This window comes from Egretta garzetta, unplaced genomic scaffold, assembly GCF_000687185.1.
Source record: "Egretta garzetta isolate BGI_Z169 unplaced genomic scaffold, ASM68718v1 scaffold335, whole genome shotgun sequence".
In the NCBI taxonomy this organism is placed as follows: Eukaryota; Metazoa; Chordata; class Aves; order Pelecaniformes; family Ardeidae; genus Egretta; species Egretta garzetta.
The window spans coordinates 1,100,948-1,122,084 of NW_009259795.1; the positions used below are offsets into that span (position 1 = coordinate 1,100,948).

Here is a 21,137-nt window from a genome sequence, read left to right on the forward strand (position 1 = left end):
TGGCCGAAACCCCTGGCTTCTTGGCCCAAAGCATCATCTGTCAGCTCAGGTGGGATTTTCACAGCCCACGCGGCTGCCGCTTTCGAGGGCGACAAGGAAATGAGGACTGTGGTAAGCCCCCAGGCCCTGTGAGTGCCATGTGTGGTGGTGCTTGCCTAACGATGCCTGATGGAAGATCCAGTCCTCATCTGTGGAAACCAAGGGGCCAAATCCATGGACGAAAATTCGTGTCTGCCGCCTGGTTTGCACCGACGGCTCCTCAAATCACGGAGCCTTGGTGTTGCGTTTTCTGGGCTGCCAGAGAGCAGCTGGGAAGTAGTGCTGGCGGGACGGGAGGCTCCTAGGAGTCTGCTCGCTTGACCTCAGTCCCAGGATTCCTGTAGTTTCTTGTAAACGTGCCACAGCATGCTGAAAATTATAGACCTGAGTGATTTAACATTGCGCTGCATGATAAATGCTTAGAATGCTGAGCAGCTAATTCAAACAAGCGTAAAGTTGTGGATGCAATGATTAACAAGGAAAGTATCTTAGGCCGACATAGCAGAGCTGCACAGACGCATTTCAATTTGATATAGTTAAGTTGCGGCAGATAAAGCGAGCAAACTAATCCATGGTGACATTCCAGCGTAGACAAGGCCTAGTGGCTTTGATGGTAACGTATCCTTAGGTGGGAAAGGACAGGTTTGAATAAGGTGCGCTTGATAAAGATTGACTATTCATGTGTTAAAACATGACACTTTTCAGTAAATTTCAGAAAAACTGATTTTATGTCAAGTAAAAAAAGAACCGGTTAGCAACGTAAGGGACATAGCGTTAATTGTCATAAGCTGGAGTGAGTGGACATCCACTGCGAGGAGATGCTTTCAGTCCTGGCACGATTGACCTGCCATTTAGGTAGGAGGGTGCTCAGAGAATTTTTGCAAAATTACTGGGTTTTGAGCTTCAAAGAGAACCACTGGAGCCTGAAATCCGTTGAGTGTGTCTATCGTGCAGCCAGCAAACTGCACAGGAATGCAGCGAATCCCTGTTATTTATCTTTCTTAGCTTTATTTTTATATTGATTTTTACTGAAAAAAAAAGGCGAATAGACAATACAAAGAGCAGAAAGGGTAAATGCGTGAAAGAGAAATCAAAAGCAAGGAAATGCATCTTACGGTTGACATGTGAAACTCTTTCAAATGAATCTGGGATAAAGCAGGAACCCGTTCAAAGGCGTGACTTCCACTGCTTCAAAAAAGTATATGTAATGGAAAGTGACCTGTTGGAGAACAAGCACTGTTGGGATGAATATATTTTCTCTCTCAACCAAAAATAGCTTGTGAAGGAGCTTATCTTTCTGAATAAGCTGCTAAAAGGAATATATTTTCTGTGTAAGGAGGTTAAACGTATTTGTTTAGCAGATTTCTGCTGAAGTTAGATGCCTAGTCAGTGAACGAATACTTCAAAAATTATTTGTGATCTAGTAGTGCCTGAGGTTTGGTTGAAATTTATGGGATGATGTTACCAGCTCTTTAGGGGCATGGAAAATACTTAATTCTGTAGTGCTGAGAGAGAGAGGAGGGAGACCGCAGAGAGCGAGGAGAAGGGAGCTGGAGGGGTAACAGTTTGCTGCAGCTAAGGGGAGCTGAGAAATATAGTGTGACTGCAGGAGTTAGAAAACGTTTAAAGAGTCCAGGCTACCTAACACCGGAGCCTGTGTAGCGCGGAGGGTGCTTTTGCAGTAGGGCTGGAGCCAGAATGAAACAGATAAAAAACTTCCTGGAATGCCTGGCATGCCTCTGCGGAGGCACTGGGGTGTAAGGATCAAACAGGCAGGCAGGAGATGGGTGTCTGGCCACTGCTGTTAGTAAATCTACAGAGAAAGAGGGTTAACAGGATGGGTTAAAAGCTCAAGAACCTCACCACGGGTGATCTCCCAGGATTAGGGCTTTATTTGTGAAATGCTTTAGCCACTTCACTACCTGCTCTTGGAATCTCAGAAACCCTGAGATGTTTAATAGTGAAAATATGAAACATTATCACAAAACCAAAAACTTCTTTGATGAGAGCTTAAAAGGAACCGATTTAGGATAAGATAAACTGGCCAGAGTACTAAACTGAGCGAATTAAGTCTTTTCGACTTGAGACTCCTATTGTTTGACTCATAAAGCCAAATAGTTACTGTGTTTTTGACTTAAAGTGCATAAATCGTCCGTATTTTGGATCTGTGCATGTTTCCCAGCAGAACGTTGTGCAGAGAGAGCGAGGAGCATGGCTGGGTGAGGGTAAATTCACGTCTTCTTGGCTGGTTAGCCCAGCTAAGAAGCGAAAAGTCACTAATGCAGTTGTATTGGTTCTAATAATTGGGGTACATTTGGCTGTGGGGCTTTGTACCGTGAAAACCTAACTCAAAGCTAATTGTTTACACGTGCACAAATAGATATAAACCACTGATTTCTTTTTTTTCTTTCTCATTCTGCTGCGGTAGAAATGACTGGAAGCTGCCAAGCCAGGCCATCCACTCAGTATCCACTTCTGCAGTAGTGAAGTCTGTTCCAGTTTGCCTTCGAGAAACAAGGCTGTATCTTTAGCTTTTCTAGGTGGTTTTACATGATTTAGGAGAGTATGGAGTGAAATTTGCCTAAAAACGAGAGTAAAGAAGTGATTTTAGCGTGGGATTCTGGGTGCCTAAATTCAAACCTGTGGCCCTTAAAGCATACTGCTTTCAGAAAGGGTGAAAACAGGTCCCCCCTGCTCAGGGTTTTTCTGTTGACAAGCCCTGTGGAGTGATGGCCTCACTTGTGAGGCAACATCTCGGGGATTCACTGGCTGCCTGATCCCTTCTTCTTGGTGCCATTCAGAGGCCATTCGGTGGAAATATGTAACTCTCAGACACCCCCCATCTATACTGCCTGAGCACTGTAGGCTGCTCTTGCTACTTGCTTCTTGCTCTTTGGGAGTTCCTGTTACACCTTTCGTTTTAAAACAAAGGCAAATCCCATCTCCTTCTATAAAACGATGTTTTGGTTTTTGGCTGTGGAAAAAGTGTTGTACCACCAGAAAGGAAATAAAATGAATGCCAGAGGCCAGAAGGTAAATCTCTGGCCGTTGGGTAAGTGAGCTGGGGGCCAAGTAAGAGCATGGGTTTGGCCATTTAATAATGTTTGAGACTGACAGTCTTGTGTAAGGTTGGTGCAGTTGGTCCTCCACACAAAATAGTAAAAGATGACAAATTGCTTTTACAGGTGCAGTTTTTGTTTTGAGTTTAACTGCTGTAACTTTATCTCCTCTTAAAGTGGAATATACCTGCTCTCAGGCTCTGTGGTCCACAAAGGAATTCAAAGCAACTGGCTCAGACCTAGACACCTTATTTTTAGGTGTCCACAGTTCAGTGAGAAAAACCCTGTTCTGTATGATGTTTTTTAGATTTTTTTCATCTTGCCCTTCTGACACTTTGCATTTTTCTTGCCGTGTGTCAGCAAGGTAAATAGAAAAGCAGGGTTATATCTGAAGTCGGTGCAGCTTGCCTGCCTAGGACGTTAGGCTATCCCCTTTTTTCTTTTCAGGGCACATGCAAGAGGTTGATTTCCCGCCAGACCCTTTTTCAGATGGATATTTTATCTGAACAAACTGAATTAGTTTAGCAGGTCGAGGGAGGTAATTCTGCCCCTCTACTCAGCTCTGGTGAGACCTCACCTAGAGTACTGCGTCCAGCTCTGGAGCCCTCAGCACAAGAAGGACATGGAAGTGTTGGAGCGGGTCCAGAAGAGGGCTACTAAAATGATCCGAGGGCTGGAGCACCTCTCCTATGAGGACAGGCTGAGAGAGTTGGGCTTGTTCAGTCTAGAGAAAAGAAGGCTGCGGGGAGACCTGATTGCGGCCTTTCAGTACCTAAAGGGGGCCTATAGGAAAGAGGGGGAAAACCTTTTTAGTAGGGCCAGCTGCGTTAGGACAAGGGGTAATGGTTTTAAACTAAATCGGGGTAGGTTTAGGCTAGATATAAGGAAAAAATTCTTTACAATGAGGGTGGTAAACCACTGGAACAGGTTGCCCAGAGAGGTAGTGGAGGCCCCATCCCTGGAAACATTCAAGGCCAGGTTGGATGGGGCTCTGAGCAACCTGATCTAGTTGGCGGTGTCCCTGCTGACTGCAGGGGGGTTGGACTCGATGACCTCTAGTGGTCCCCTCCAACCCAAAACATTCTATGATTCTATGATACTGTTTGTCTTGAGACCAAGAATCATCAACTGGCTTAATTCTATAATTATCCTAGAATGACATCTGAGGGCAGGAAGACGCTTCAGAAGGATTATGCTGTGCAGGCACTCTCTGACCCACCTGTAATGGTATGGCTAAGCCTAAGGATATATCCATGGAGACTGTCTGGGGGAAGGCTGGTTGCAATGAGCCACAGCTGTACCGGGCAGTGTCCTGACCATCAAGATGTTTGGATAAACAGGCCATGCTTTGTGTCCTGTGCTTATTTTATTTGCTAGTATATACAGAGCCTTTGTGAAGTAGGCAATACTACAGAGAAGAGGGGTGAATTTTAGCTACTTTTAATGCATGGAAGCTCTCTCCAAGCCTTCCATCTGCAGAGTTTTAACTGATTTCAGGAGAACAGTGCTTCTATCCATCCACACAGGGAACATCTTCAAGTTTGGGCCATTTTTCTGCAAGTTTTGGCTGCTGCTGAACTTCTGATGTTCCTTCTTACAACAGAGTTTGAACCATGGTGTATATTGCTGACAAAATATCCACCGTGCGGGTGTGACAGGCCTTGACTTAGACTGTGATGGCCTTTCAGTACACCTTATGATGCCTGCTACCAGCTGAGGATCTGTCCCCTGGGATGTTGCAATGAACAGGGCAAAGCACTGCAACCCACCAGAAGAGTTCAAAAAAGTTACAGAGATTATGGACTTTCTTTTCCCTTTTTTTTTTTTTTTTTGGAAGCAAGGGGAGACTGGAATTGACAGTGTAAAATCTTAATGAGTAGATTGTGCTGAGCGCTGTGGTTCACCTCCGTTATTCTCCCAGCCTCACATGTTTACCAGCCAATCAGAGCATTCCTTAAAACCGGAGATTTATAATGAAAAGTCAGCCCTAATTGAATTTCTTCATTAAGAACACCATCAAACAGATACAGAACACCTTACACCACCTTGTTTAAATTAGATTCATTTTTCTGATTAATTATTAAAAGGAAAGTTTAAAAAATCATAAAATCTTAAGTGCTATTAAAAATTGATTAGGAATGCATTTTTTCATTGACCCAGTTTGTATTTTTTTTAATTTTTTTTTTGTCAAAGCTAATACATCTGAGTAGCTGCCTCAGACAGAAGTTTGTAATCATTTGGTCATCAGTCAATTAATCACAGCTTCATAAATATTGATCTCAGATTACATTTATTCTTCATTCTTGAAAGAGAGTTTTTTATTAATTTAGGCTCACTCACATACATTGTGGTTTACGCTGAAATTATTTTTAAAAGTTCTATTAAAATTTAATTTGAGCAGCCAGCCAACAGCGTAGCCACTGCACATTGTGCCACCTTTCGGCAGGTTTATCGCCTCCTCCTGAAAGGTCCTGAGTACCCACAGCTCATACCGTAGGGCTTCTGTCACCCATAAAACCTCTTTAGCTGGAAGTTGCTGGCCACTGTCCATGCCAGGCAGAAGGGATAATCTGAGAGCGAGTGTGGATTTTTCTGAGGGGAGAAAAGAGGATGCTCTGGTGTTTCCCGTCCCACCTTCAATGGCTGTGTCCTGATTCCTGGTAGTCTATCACAGATGGTAGTGCCTTCCTGATGGTTGTACAGTGCTCTGGCTGCTCTTTGGCCTCTCCCAAGCGTCTGAAAAGCCGTCTGAGGGTGTGTGTTTGTGGGCACATACGTTGAATGTCTCCAGCCCTGCTGTAGTCCCTGTCATGGAGGTCATACGTGAGGTGAGGACCCATCCCAGGACAGTGAGGGTACCTGGAAGTGCTCTTGCAGGGTCTGCTACTGCATCTCTTGCACCTGGGAGTAAACCCAGTGCTTGCTTTTGCAGGAGTTGCATTTGGAAACAGAAATGTGGTAAGGAGGGGTGTGGGCTCTTTGGTCCCAAGCACCTGGAGAGGACACAGTTCTTATAGCATGTTCAGCACACCTGAAACAATACTGAAACAGTAACATGCAAGCAATGTTACTTAACATTCCTGGCCCAATTGCAGCTAATAATTTCCATCCTGACAATTAAAAATTAAATCTTTTTTTTTTGTGTGTGCTTGCTGTTACAGTTTAAGAAACACAGATATGGACATGTAAGGGGTAAGAGCACATGGCTGAAGAGTGACCTGAAGCATTCACTGAGCAGGATGAATCCTTTTCCACCCCATACTTTGTGCTTTACTTTGAATGCTCTTGTTTCATACTGAGAATGACAAATTTCTCCAGGCCAGGAACACCTGAATGGCAGACTTGCTACAGTTTCTGCAGTACATTTGGGTTCTTTGTCCTATTCTCTGTTAAAACACATGTTAAGATAAGTTGCTGTTCCCTAAAATCTCACTTGACTGAGGACTTGGGAGTGGTGGGATCACATAGCAACTGTTGTTACATCTATGAAAAATGCCTAGCCTCATCTTTAATGTCTGAAATCAAAACTGGTTGCCCGTTGTTTTTACTCCAAAACATGTTTATTCTGGCACAGCGCTTCTGAGAGGCTCTGAAATACAGCTTCAAATCATAGTCAGTAGAGCATCCTGGTGTGCTCGTCAGCATCAGTATGGAGCCATGCGAACCCCTGTCAGCATTCCTTATTTTTGCTGATATTGGATGTGTGTAATATGGAGAATGGATCATTTTTGTGACTATCCATGTGTCTAAGATTGAAAAAAAAGGTTTAATTTTCAGAGTCCTATTCCCCAATCAACATATACTACTCATTTACCATATAGTCTGCTGAAATGTAACGTCCTCGTATACATTTGGCTTATACACAGCACTAATTTTTCCCATAAAAAACGTGATCACACTGCAGTAAGATCTCAGACCCCTTCCATTAAATCTCAGTCACACACAGTGCTTTTCTGCCCTTTTCAGAAAAGTCATTCTGTAAGGATCATGTCAGAGACAACATGTGCAGAGGGCATCCAAATAACCCATTTGTTTTACAAATAGCTGTGAAGGTTTAAGCTCTTGCCACCTCTGAGCTGTTTGCTACCCCTATTCTTTTCATCTTTTTGCTGCAAAATCAAGCTCACTTTTCACCTTCATTGTCCATGGGCTGTCAAGATGCTGGACAGAATTTCTTTGGTTTGCATTGTGGCAAATCAAGAAGGGTGTTGTCTGCTGCGGGGACAGTCATTTCCAGCACAGAAGTGCTAGCAAGCGTACCTAACGGGGGATGTGTTAAGTTACTCCAGTTATATCCTTAAAAAGGTGCCTTCCGCGTGTGTTGAGTAATCAGAAGTGAATTCTGAGTCCAGTTGCAGCTGATGTCTTCTAACGGAAGGGATGCTAAGGAGATCTAGTAAATATATCAACCTCCAACTATTTCTTTGCGATAGTGTGGTGGTGAGAACCAGCTGTCCGTTTATCCAGTGATTTGACAGATGCTAGTGTTGAATGTGAGCAGTGTGTTAAGTTTTGTACCGAGCTCAGTAATCCTGGACAGTCTTTCCTGGCAGAAAAGAAGAAAAGGAAAAGCTGCAAAGCAATAGAAAGAGACGGCTGTAACGATGCCCCAGCTCTTCCTGGCTTTTTGTTGCAGACACCTGCAAAATGGCCCGGTTGGAGTTTTCCCACTGAAGTATTGTGTCACTAACTCAGTGCTCAACAACTTCAGCGCTTCTGAGAATGAATCCTGTCACTGAATATGAGCTGCTAGTTTATGGAAATGCATCTTTTTTTTTTTTTTAAAAAAAAATTCTATCTCTTCCTAAATACTCAGAGTTCTTTTAGTCCAGAACATGCAAAGCTGTGTATTTTGATGAAATTGTTTTAACTTCATGTAAGAGAAAAATAATGCCTTTCCTGCCACTGTATGCAGTAGCCACTTCTGTCTCTCTAAATTTTGCATTAATTGGATTGAGTTGATTCAATAAATTCAGATGATCTCTGAAAGTCTTTCTAATGGATTTCTTGTTAAAAATGTAAAAAAGTGTTGTTTTGCATTTTGATGATATATATGTTTACCCTTGGCTCAAATTTGGGGACCTCTGGAGTGCAGCGGCAACCAGGATATTGTATACAGCTCCTTGCAGGACCAGGCATTCATCAGCAAGATATATGAGATGCTACGGATCCAAATTAGTCCCAGCTCTTTCCTGCTTGATTTACTTCTGAGATCTGTATTCCGGGTTTCTCTGTCTCTTCTTTACAATAATGTTTAGCAAAAATGTTTAGTATTCAAGTAATTTTTCTTCTTGTCTGTTACGGTAATGTTACCAGATTAAAACAGAAATGCCCCACCCCATTTTTAATAGTTGATGATAGCTTGTCAGACATGACAAGAGACTTGCGCGTGCTCCTGGGACACCACAGCTCAGGTAAATGGAGACTTGGCCTCTGAGGCTAGCTTCAGGAAAAACACAGTTAAGAAACAGACTGCTGTACAGATCTTAAATTGACAAGAGAGGAAGGGAGGGAAGGATATAACATATATCCAGGAGCTGCTGGAGTTTTATAAGCTTTGTGTTATTGTTTTTTAAATCTATCTGGGGGGTTATGTTAGGAGAAACAGAAAAGCAAAGATGGAGTGAATGGCCAATAAGTGAAGGGGAGAGAGGGGCCAATGTGAAAACTGCAGGGATATTCTGACGATGTTATCAATATCCATCAATTCCTGCTTGAACAGCGGCTGCAGCTCTTCTGCCAGCTTTGCTCCGCGGCGAGCTCATCTCTGCAGCTCCCGCCACCCCTCTGCACTCATGGGGGTGAAGGAGAAGGAGACCCCACATGTGTCCTGGCAGCCACGAAGGGGTGCTCTCCCAGCGTGCATGCACTCTTCAAGGAACCCATAAAGAGCCCTTTGAAGGGCATGCGGGGTATGCAGATTTCATCTTGGGTGTCTGAAAAACGAGTCAGATTTTTTTTTTGTAGATTCCTCTTCACCCATCAAAAAGGTGTAGGTATCTACGATATGAGCAAACCTCACCAAACATGTCTGAGAGTCTCTGCAGAGAAACAGAGCTTCCTAGGGTATGATGCATCCTATCTTCAGATAAACATCCTAAATAGATATGCTGACTTGTGTTCTTCAAGTGCCTAGTTTTTCTCCAATGCCTATAAAGGGACTAGACCAGTAATTGTAGATGTGTCTTAAGTCTGATGAGGTGAATACTTTGTGTTGGGAAGCTGGGATGAAGAAACATCTGTGTTTCAATTCAATGTAGTCGGCAAAAAAAGGGAACTCTGACAAGTAACTAAAGATACTGATTTCAGTGACATTTCTGTAGTCATATCCCAAGTGCAGTGGGGTTTAGATCCAGCTGTTTATCATCTGGGGGGAGACTAAGTCAGACTTGCTTACAACTCTGCTTTTCCTGACAGCAGCCAGAGTCTTTGCTTACTGATAAATCTATAAATGAACCATTCTGCCAGACATACTGCACCAAGAGCTTTCCTTGTAAGTCTTGCTACAGAACATCCTTTGAAAAGGATTGCACTCTGGCAATACAACTTGTCTTTTGGAACTTTTTTCTATATAGTTTATTTACAATTTTTTTCCTTTTCTGAAGTATTTCCTGTTATTCAGAAAAAGAGTTTTGGTAACATGAAGGAGGATAATAAAGTCAGTTGATGAATACATATATTTGTTGAGAGCGCTTGTAGGAAAGCTTGACTGCTGTATCATCTGTGCTGAAATACATGGGTCATTCATTTGCTAAGTGCAATCAGGAAAAATCAAGGACTATTTATGTCTGGCCTCGGCTTTGATTTACTTGTTAACGCTCATTGTAGAAAGTAAAATAAAAACTTTGATCTTACAATGTTCTCCTGAAAACCCCTCAAATTTCACTGGAATTGAAGCCTGAGGAGGCAGCCTGCAGTGTCTGTGCCCAAAGGCCTCTGTGCTCAGGGCTGCTGTTTACTTTGGTGGGAATTTTGCCTGAGTACAAAGAGATGAACAGGAACCAAGAGCAGGAGCAGAGGCCGTGTTGCAGCTTCACCTGAAAATGAACCTTATAAGAGCCACAAAATGTTGTGGGTTTGGGGTTTATTTTATTTTATTTTTTTTCTGTATTGCTGTGGGTATTTAGTTTCAAATTAGACACCTTTAAACTAGAAGGAGAACTGCACTCACACTGATAACTTAATAGCACATCTAAATGTCTTTTAAAAGACTTCAATTTACCTATTAAGACCAAATAGACGGTCTGTTAATTTGACAGAATATCCATGTTCCCTGAATTTAGGGCTATAAAAATTGTTCATCTGCTCAGTCACAGGCCATTTAATTTTGGATGCATCATTGCCAGTTGGTTACAGTAATTAGCATTCTCTGTGTTGTAGCAGCTTCCCTGAAGCTATGCTAAGTAGGGTTACACTTCTGTATGGAAACATAAGCAGCCTTGTGCAAATGAGCCTGGCCACCCATCTTAGAGACAGAAGCCCTAGCTACAGCTTCTTGGCTCAGGGTGCCCTATATGCCCACCTGCAGATCTTATTTACTGGTTATTAATGACATGAAGTGTAGGCAGCTGTGAAAGGCACAGCGTGGCAGCTTAAAACCTCTGCTCCAAACTATTCTCTCAGCCTTGTAATTTCTTTGAGTGACACCTGATTTCCTTTTTTTTTTTTTAATCTTCTCCTTTGTACTCTCTTTTAATGAAGTTATTGGACAGAAATATGGAATTATTCAGCTGGAAATATGGAAATATTTGGCTGATTAGACCATGGAACTTGCTTTGAGAAATCTGGTTTAATAGGGGCTGATGGGGTCCATCTGTCAGAGGAGGGGAAGAGCATCTTTGGTCATAGGTTTGTCAAGCTGGTGAAGAGGGCTTTAAGCTAAAGTTGCCTGGGAAGGGGAACCTCAATCCATCCCACTCCTACCAGTTTGATGCCAGTGCTGGCAATAGATGCCCAGAGACTGGGGAAGGATCACAGGTCAGCAGGAGAGCCCTTACAGAGCAGTACAAAGGAATTCCAGCCACTCCAGACAGTAAGTCACCTTCATCAGGGGCCAACTTAAATGCCTCTATGCAAATGCATGTAGCATGGGGAATAAACAAAAGGAGTTTGAGATGTGTGTAAACCTGCAGGGCTATGATCTTACTGGCATCATGGAGACATGGTGGAATGGATCCTATGACTGGAATGTTGGAGTGGAAAGATACAGGCTCTTTAGGAAGGACAAGCAGAGGAGAAGAGAAGGGGGTGTCACTATGTCAATGAGCATCTGGAGTGCATGGAGCTCCACCTGGGGATGGATGAGGAGCCAACCGAGGGTTTATGGGTCAGGATTAAAGGGAGGGCAAGGACAGGTGACATTACAGTGGGGGTCTGCTACAGGCCACTGACCAGGAAGACCAAGCAGGTGAGGCCCTCTATAGACAGATAGGAGCAGCCCTGAGGAAGTCAGGCAAAACCACTGGGAAGCCTATATGGATGAACAAGGAGCTCCTAGACAAACTCAAACACAAAAAGGAAGCCTACAGAGGGTGGAAGCAAGGACAAGCAGCCTGGGAGAAATACAGAGAAATTGCCTGAGCAGACAGGGATCAGGTTAGGAAAGCTAAAGCCCTGATAGAATTAGATCTGGCCAGGGACATCAAGGACAACAAGAAAAGCTTCTATAGGTATGCTGGTGATAAAAGGAAGTCTAGGGAAAATGTAGGCCCTCTCCAGAAGGAAGTGGGAGACCAGGTTACCTGGTTATCTGGGATATAGAGAAGGCTGAGGTACTCAGCAACTTTTTTGCCTCAATCTTCACTAGCAAGTGCTCAAGCCACACTGCCCAAGTCACAGAAAGCAAAGGCAAGGACTGGGAGAATGAAGAACTGCCCACTGTAGCAGATGCTCAGGTTTGAGACCATCTAAGGAACCTGAAGGTGCACTGCCCATGGGACCTGATGAGATTCATCCATGGGTCTGGGGGAAACTGGCAGATGAAGTTGCTAAACTGCTATCCATCATATTTGAGAAGCTGTGGCAGTCTGGTAAAGTTCCCGCTGACTGGAAAAGGGGAAACATAACCCCCATTTTTAAAAAGGGAAAAAAGGAAGACCTGGGGAATTACATGCCGGTCAGTCTCACCTCTGTGCCCAGCAAGATCATGGAGCATATCCTCCTGGAAACTATGCTAAGGCACATGGAAAGTAAGGAGGTGATTGGTGGCAGCCAACATGGCTTCACTAAGGGCAGATTGTGCCTGACAAATTTGTTGGCCTTCTATGGTGGATTTACAGCATTGGTGGATAAGGGAAAAGCAACTGTTGACATCTACCTAGACTTGTGCAAAGCGTTTGATACTGTCCTGCACAACATCCTTGTCTCTAAATTGGAGAGACATGGATTAAATGTATGAACCACTCGGTGGTAAGGAATTGGCTGGACAGTTGCACTCAAAGAGTTGCCGTCAATGGCTCAATGTCCAGGTGACTAGTGGTGTTCCTCAGGGGTCAGTATTGGGACGGGCACTGTTTAACATCTTTGTTGGCAACATGGACAGTGAGTGCACCCTCAGCAAGTTTGCCGACATTACCAAGCTGTGTGGTGCAGTCAACACGCTGGGAGGAAGAAATGCCATCCAGAAGGACCTTGACAGGCTTGAGAGGTAGGCCCGTGCAAACCTCACAAAGTTCAGCAAGGCCAAGTGCAAGGTCCTGCATGTGAGTGGGGGCAATCCCAAGCACAAACACAGGCTGTGTAGAGAATGGATTGAGAGCAGCTCTGAGGAGAAAGACTTGGGGTGTTGGTTGATGGGAAGCTCAACATGACCCAGCAATGTGTACTTGCAGCCTGGAAAGCCAACTGTATCCTGGGCTGCATCAAAAGAAGTGTGACCAGCTGATCAAGGGAGGTGATTCTACCCCTCCACTCTGGTAAGGCCCCACCTGGAGTACTGCATTCAGCTCTGGAGCTGATCAAGGGAGGTGATTCTACCCCTCCACTCTGGTAAGGCCCCACCTGGAGTACTGCATTCAGCTCTGGAGCCCTCAGCACAGGAAAGACATGGACCTGTTGGAGCAGGTCCAGGGGAGGGCCACAAAGATGATCTGAGGGCTGGAGCACCTCTCCTATGAAGGCAGGCTGAGAGAATTGGGGTTGTTCAGCCTGGAGAAGAGAAGGCTGTGGGGAGACCTTCTAGCAGCCTTCCAGTACCTGAAGGGGCCTATGAGAAAGCTGGAGAGGGAATTTTTACAAGCGCATGTAGTGATAGGACAAGAGGTAATGGCTTTAAACTGAAAGAGGGTAGATTTAGATTAGATATAAGGAAGAAATTCTTCACTATGAGGGTGGTGAGGCACTGGAACGGGTTGCCCAGAGAAGCTGTGGATGCCCCATCCCTGGAAGTGTTCAAGGCCAGGCTGGATATGAGGCTTTGCAACCTGGTCTAGTGAAGGTGTCCCTGCCCATGGCAGGGGGGTTGGAACTAGATGATCTTTAAAGTCCCTTCCAACCCAAAGCATTCTATGATTCTATGAAATCAATTCTCTGGATGTAAAGGATGTATGTGTGTGTGTGCATATACACACCTGTGAACTGAGGCACAGCATTTGCTCATGCAGTTACTTGCCACTTGCCACAGGAGTTTTCAAATAAAAATGTTTTGATAAATCTTTCCCTGTCATGGTTGTGGTTTAACTCCAGTCAGCAACCAAGCACCACACAGCTGCTTGCTCACCCTCCCCCAGCCCCTGGTGGGATGGGGGAGAGAATTGGAAGGGCAAAAGTAAGAAAACTCATGCGTTGGCAAAATAACAGTTTAATAATTGAAATAAAATAATAATAATACATTGTAATGAAAAGGAAAACAACAAAAGGGGGAGAGAGGAACAAAACCCAGGAACAACCAGTGATGCAACTGCTCACCACCCACTGACTGATGCTCAGCCTGTCCCCGAACAGCAATCACTGCCCCCCCTGTCAACTCCCCCAGTTTATATACTGACCAAGATGTCATACGGTATGGAATATCCCTGTGGCCAGTTTGGGTCAGCTGTCCTGGTTGTGCCCCCTCCCAGCTTCTTGTGCACCTGACAGAGCAGGGGAAGCTGAAAAAGCCCTTGACTTAGTATAAACACTGCTTAGCAACAACTAAAACATCAGTGTGATGTGTTATCACATTATTCTCATGCTAAATCCAAACCACAGCCCTATACCAGCTACTAGGAAGAAAATTAACTCTATCCCAGCCCAAACCAGGACAATTATGAACATATGCTGCAGATATTTTGGTTGGGTATGTTTTTCCATATCTCCTAATGCCTAAAGTAGTATTCTTATTGTATTTTTAATAGAAACACCAACTACCATCATGGAATATGAGTAGTGCTGGAATTGTTCTTTTGTAAAGGCTAGGATAAACAGCACAACAGCTAAATCCATAAATAAATTAAAGAGAAGCCAAGATTTTGTGCCAGTTGTTCTGCAGACTATGCACATTTTCTTGTTCTGTGTTGAATGTCTGCGCTTCCTTTTCGTTTCCTGGGAAACAAGTGAGGGGTTGTATGCACTGCAAGATGTACACTAAGAATAATTCCTCCCATTTAATCCACTCTGATTTTTACTTCTTAATATACTGAAAGGTAACTAATATTTAATACCATGAAATGTATCTCTGCATGTTTAATGATTCAATTAATCAGAGAGAAACCTTCTTTATAATTAAATACGGATAGACTATAGTCTTTCCTTCTCCTTGACTGATGGTACTGAGAATAAGGGATAAGAATAATTTTATACTATTATTCTGTGCCTTTTATTAGAACTCTGAACTGTTTGGGTGAGTAAAATCAACCATAAAAGTACATTTTTTCTTAGAGTTATGCAGTCTGCAGTTTCTGTATTCCATAAAAGTCTAACTGTATGAATTTAGATACCAATCCTATGAAGACTTGCACATGTATTTAAGCACAAGAGAAGTTCAACTGATGCTAATGTGATTACTCACATTAAGTTTAAAGCCTGTGCTTGAGCTTTTGTAGGACTGGCTTTTTCAATTTCTGGAAGCGACCCAATGTGAGCTTGGAAGAGATCATGCTTGCTCTGTAAGTCCCGATTTGATTGCAGTTTGCAGCCATATCTCGTTACTTTAGAAGTAGCAATTTTATTAATCTGGTCATGGACCTCTTTTGACTTGGTTACTTAAGGAAAGGTTACAAACTGTCACTACAACTTATTTTCTACAGCTGCATACAAAATTCTGTAAGTGTGGGATACAAAAAAGACAACTGTCTTCAATACAGTATGCAGATGGAGGTGCATATATTGGCAAGTTAATAAAGTACAGTAATGATGTACATGCACGCAGATTTAAATATGGAAATGGAGATTTCCTGCGTCTTGACTTCATATAAATTGTTGAATATATTTGTTTAATGATTTACACAGAGCCTCCAGCCATAGCAACTTCGTGCTGTTTACAAAAGTTAAGACATAAATTACATGCACAGACTACAATGGACTTCATTAAATGACCACTTCTGCTGCCAAGGGTACCATATGTTAATAGTCATGTTGTGAGACCATACCTATCTGTTGAAATGCCTTTCCCTATCTACTTATCTATCTACCAGTGGGTACAGGTATCATGATATGGCATTGTACACAAAATGCCATTACATTGTAAATGATGCTTCTAATTTAAGTATTTTAATACAACTGTGCTTTTAAGTTTGTGTGCACACAGCTGAATATACCTAACTACTTGGAAACGAATACTTGTGGTTGGCTGTGTTTCCACAGGAAACATGGGTCTTTTACATATTAAATCCATATGGGCTGGTGAGCTGAGATAGCAGTCCCAAGTTTGATTGACTGACCACTGAAGGCACAAAAACTTCCATTTTCAAGTGTTTGACTGTTTGCATTTCATACAGTCATATTTTTCAGCATATGTGCTTTTTAATGAGAGGATATTTGAATTGTCGTAACAGGGAAATAATCTGCAAAAAAAATCAAATGCCAAAATTTCCCCTTATAAATAGGTTACGCTGACAATGGGTAATATGGGACCAAGAGATGCCTTGTCTGAAGAATAAAGATGTGATTATACTGTTTCTATAGCATTTCAGTCGAGAAAAGTCCATTAATTTGCTCTTAGGATGACCTTAAGCCAGAAAAATAAGTGTTTTGCTCGGTTAGGGCCCAGGTGTCTGGTGCAGAGCTCATGCATATTACTTGAAACATTTCTGCTGAGACCTTAGAAACTATGGACAAACCCCTGAAATCCACGGGGTATCGCTGAGCCTAGGTTTTCTTTCTTAAGGGCAGTAGCATGCTGCACTCAGAGGTGTTTGGTAAGACGGTGATATTCAGTAAAAAGCAAACCAATAACCTCTTAAGAAATGATCCAGTCAGTATGAAAGTAGGAACTGATGCCATTCATGTAGGCTGGCTATCATCTTTAGAACACCTTAGTGCCTCGATATATCTGCTTTAGAGATTGGTGCTTAAGGCTTTAAGCATCCCTTTGTTGATAATGTTCCATTTGCTTTAACTGGAGCGAACAACTGAAATAATGTTGTGTGATTAGAGAGTGAAACTTGAGCAGATGTGCCACAGGTGAGGAAGCCAACAACTACATCTGGCCTGAAGGAAGTTCTTCTGTCAGCCCTTACCTGTACAAACAGCAGGGTGATATGGTGGGGAGTTTTATCAGCATGTGATTAGTGTAGGTGCAGAGTCAGCAGGTAGCAAAATCTCAAATAAGCTGTGCAGGTCATCCGCAAATGAATGCTAATGGCAGGTTTGGACCATGCCAAGCAGTCACATATTGGGAAAGAGATTCAGTTAAGGTATTTTAAGAGAACTTGCTGGTTTAGGGAGTTGTAAGCAACGTTATTTGCAGCATATCTGAAACTATTCCCCTTGTCAAGCCACCTTAGACAACTCTTCTTCCATGAATATATCCTTGCATTGATTTTAAAGTCTGTTACTGCAAGGCACTGCAGAGTGAGAAACGTGTGAAATGTTCCCTTGGAAAGCCAAGAATCTCCTTCTCTTAAAGGCACAAAATGCCCACTTCTAGCACCAGCAGGTTGGGAAATTATGCTTAAAAAATCTAACATTTTTATGTACAAAACCCTTATCACTTTAAGAAGAATTTTGGACAGTTATGTCATGGACATTTGCAATTGTGGGTATAAGTCCACTTTTGGTGAGAATGAATTTTTATTAAGGCAAATTTAACATGACTGACTAGTGCCTATTTGGAATGTTACACTTAGTCATAAGGATATTGGTTGCATGCAGGAGACAAATATTCCTAAAAATATAGTTATCACATGATTATGCATCTTAATATTGCCATATATGTGATATAGGGTGTACAAATATCTCTTGTTCACAGAATTCCAGAATGGCAGGGGTTGGAAGGAACCTCTGAAGATCATCTAGTCCAACCCTCCTGCTAAAGCAGGTTGACCTAGAGCAGGTTGCACAGGACTTCATCCAGGTGGGCTTTGAATGTCTCCAGAGAAGGAGACTCCACAACCCCCCTGGGCAGCCTGTTCCAGTGCTCTGTCACTCTCAAAGTAAAGAAGTTCTTCTGCATATTCAATTGAAACCTCTTATGCTTCAGTTTGTGCCCATTGCCCCTTGTCCTGTCGCTGGGCACCACTGAGAAGAGTCTGGCTCTGTCCTTGTAACATCCACCCTTAAGATATTTGTAAGTATTTATGAGATCCCCTCTCAGTCTTCTCTTCTTCAGGATAAACAAGCCCAGCTCCCTCAGCCTTTCCTCATAGGAGAGATGCTCCAATCCCCTCATCATCTTTGTAGTCCTCCTCTGGACTCTGTTCATGAGTATGAAAAATTGTGAATAATAATCAAGCTGGTTTCTTGCTAGGTCCCAACCTCAGAATATCTCATGGCTGAAGTTTTCTGAAAAAAAGGGAGTTGAGGGTAGTTGGGTACAGTGGAGACATGAAAAAAATAGAGATCTAATATCAGATAACACTGACTGTGAGATCTATTGGGCTGTAGAAGAGTCCCTGAAAGAAGCCTAACTACTAAGTGCCATTTTAATCTAGACTGGGCAAAGCACTAAAAATACCCAGTAGGGAATTTACAGGGAGATGGAAGGGGTATTCCAACACCACTTGCCTATCTCTTCTTTCTAGAACTCTGTATACTCTATATAAGGTATTCTTTTTATGCAAATGCAGCATGCGGTGTAGACCATATTGAATAAATAATGCAGTCACATTGCGGGGCTTTTGTTGTTGCTCTTGTTGTATCCCGAGATCTCAAAATGCTTTACACAGAGCTAATGTGTAATCACTGATATATAATCACCCTTGTATCAAAGCTGCTGGCATCACTCTCACAGAAACACTTATAATTTTTATTAATTTGTCTATTTAGTTTTATTGCATTTATCAGTTATTCCTGACACTGAGAATAGGTTAAAAAATGCATGAAATGCAAATCCATTAGAAAAGTAGGGTGTGTTTTTTTTTTTTAACCCCCAAACAAGTCTTTGAGGAAAGCAGGTACTCCATGGTCCTTTTTATTCAATAAAGAATATGACACACTATTTCAAAAATATCCACAGGAATTTTCCTTGGCTGTTAGAGTGCATACTTTCCTGCTTAGCAGGCACAGCAGCATTGTTACTTACCCATTACCCAAATATCTTTGCCAGGAAAATCCTGAAAAAGCTGATGATTTTTTTCAGGCCAGCAGAGAGGATGACTGGATGTTCAAGAAGAATGAGAGAATGGTAAGAAAAGAACTAAGAGTTGCAGTGGCAAAGTTCCCTCACTTGACATTTCTGGTCCAGAAACTTCCTTTCTGAACAAAAGGTGTGGAGGGGTGGGAAGGATATCATAGGATCATATAGAACCATAGAATGTTTTGGGTTGGAAGGGACCCCTAGAGGTCATCTAGTCCAACGCCCTTGCAGTGAGCAGGGACACCGCTAACTGGATCAGGTTGCTCAGAGCCCCGTCCAACCTGGCCTTGAATGTTGCCAGGGATGGGGCCTCCACTACCTCCCTGGGCAACACATTCCAGCATTTCACCACCCTCACTGTAAAGAATTCCTTCCTTATATCCAGTCTAAATGTACCCTGTTTTATTTTAAAGCCATTACCCCTTGTCCTGTCATAACCGGACATATGACGTGAGCCTTGGACGCTTATATGACAGGAACTGTCACACGTGGGACTTGGCACTCCCTCACCAGCATCGTTTGTTGACCTTGCTGTATACAGGAGTGTTCATCCCCTGATCATGCAGACTAGGGAATAGTTTGGATCCAACCTCATCCTTCCCCGGCAGCAGTCTGGGCTTCCTTATATTGAACTTAAAGTAATAATAGCAGCATAAAAAAGTATGAGGCTGCTGTATGCAGTGGTCTAGTGCTCCCAGTGTGTAGTTGAGATATGGCCAGAACATGTCCCTGGACCTTAATAATGGGCAATGCTGTTATAGGTACTGATTTCTTGCTGTAAGTTCTGGCTTAAGCAGCGTAAGGCAAACAACCTGAGCATGCTTTTTTTCTGTGACACCAACTCCCTTATGCTACTTGCTGTCTTTGCACACTGCTTTGTAAGGGGTTCTAAAGCATGGAAATTGAAATTGAAATCACGCAGCACTTAGACCGTCTCGTGTAGTTCATGAATCCCAGTGGCTCTTTTTTAGACCTCGCATTTTCCCAGTAGCAGAACTTCATACATATCTTGAATGTGATGCTTCAGCCATTAAATCGAGGCTTTGAATTTTGGACTTCTGGATTAACAGGCCTTGTATCACGGATTTTAAATTCTGCCTAGGTTGTCCCGTGGTTGCTCAAGTCTCTTTCTGGATGTGACTCTGTAGCTATGGTTCCCTAACCTTTGCTCCATTGCAGGACCACTGTTCCATACACCAAGAGAACAGCTCTGGTTTGAATTCTTGACTTCTGTAAACTCAGGTGTTTGGATCAGCCTTCTGTGGACTAGAAAATTTTTTTAAATGACTTGCCTAGGAACAGCCACTACTTGAGTTGTATCTCTCAGACAAGGAAGTAAGTTGCCCCCCACCCCTCCCATTCCAGATCTGAATTTTTTCTTATATTTGAATTACGGTTGTATGAGTTGCATTCTTATGTTTCCTGTTTGGACAGACTTATTTTTTTATTTCTGTGCAATGTTATTCTTTTTGGCTCTCCAGTGAATGACATTTCCATCACTAGCTTCTCCCGTCTCTTCAACTTTACAGAAGTAAATTAGACTTGCCCCCAAGAGCTTTCTGAGACAGAGCTAATCTTCTGGTGTATTTCGAAGTGAGGTTCTTGTATCTAATGGAAGGCTTTAGTTACGACAGCAAAACAAATAGTAAATAAATATGCTTTTAGGTTTCTAAGTGAATGTCAAGGAAAGCAACTAAGAAGCAAAATGACCTGCCCTGGCACTGTCCCTTTCACTTCCACTGGGAGCTGGGGAATCAGAGGGGAGAGCCTGGAAGCAGAAAGGAGAGCTGAGCCTCTGTAAAGACTTGCATCTGTGTTAACAGCTTGCCAAGGAAAACTGATGCCTGTACATTAATCTGAATTATCACAGTCAGTTTTCCTTTTGTAACTAGCTCAGTCACAGCATCATGATCTCTTTTTTTGAACCGGAGGTGAATTGAGCCCAGCATGGTGACAGCACTAGGAAACCTAGGGAAGGAAAGAATAAAATTAACTCATACTAGACAATTCAGAAACAGAAAAGACTCTGAGACCTGCCACGACTTTCATTTCACCTAGTTATTAACATCATAATCCTGCTTTCCTTCAATACTCTAAGTTCTCTTTTTTCCAAACAAAAGTCTCTGCATCTTTTAAGTGTCTCTGTTATGTCAGTTTTTCCTAGGAATTTGTACTTATTTTCCTCTGTGTGGAGGGGGTTTCTTTTAAGGTCCTATCACTAATTTTCTGACTTTAAAATAATAACTTTGTTTTTAAGCCCACTTATTAATTTAAAAAACCCATCCTAGTTTATCATGCTTCATAACGCTTTTAGAAATGTCTAATTT

The 21,137-nt window shown here is 42.7% G+C and overlaps 1 protein-coding gene across 1 annotated transcript in view; it reads right to left on the reverse strand.

The window, feature by feature from the left end:
- Window positions 1–5,649, reverse strand: part of OBI1 (ORC ubiquitin ligase 1) — a 28,785-nt gene extending 23,136 nt beyond the window's left edge. Inside the window, 1 exon segment of the mRNA XM_009639691.2 lies at window positions 5,443–5,649. Coding sequence (XP_009637986.1) covers window positions 5,443–5,649 — 207 coding nt within the window.
- Window positions 5,650–21,137: the final 15,488 nt, after the last annotated feature.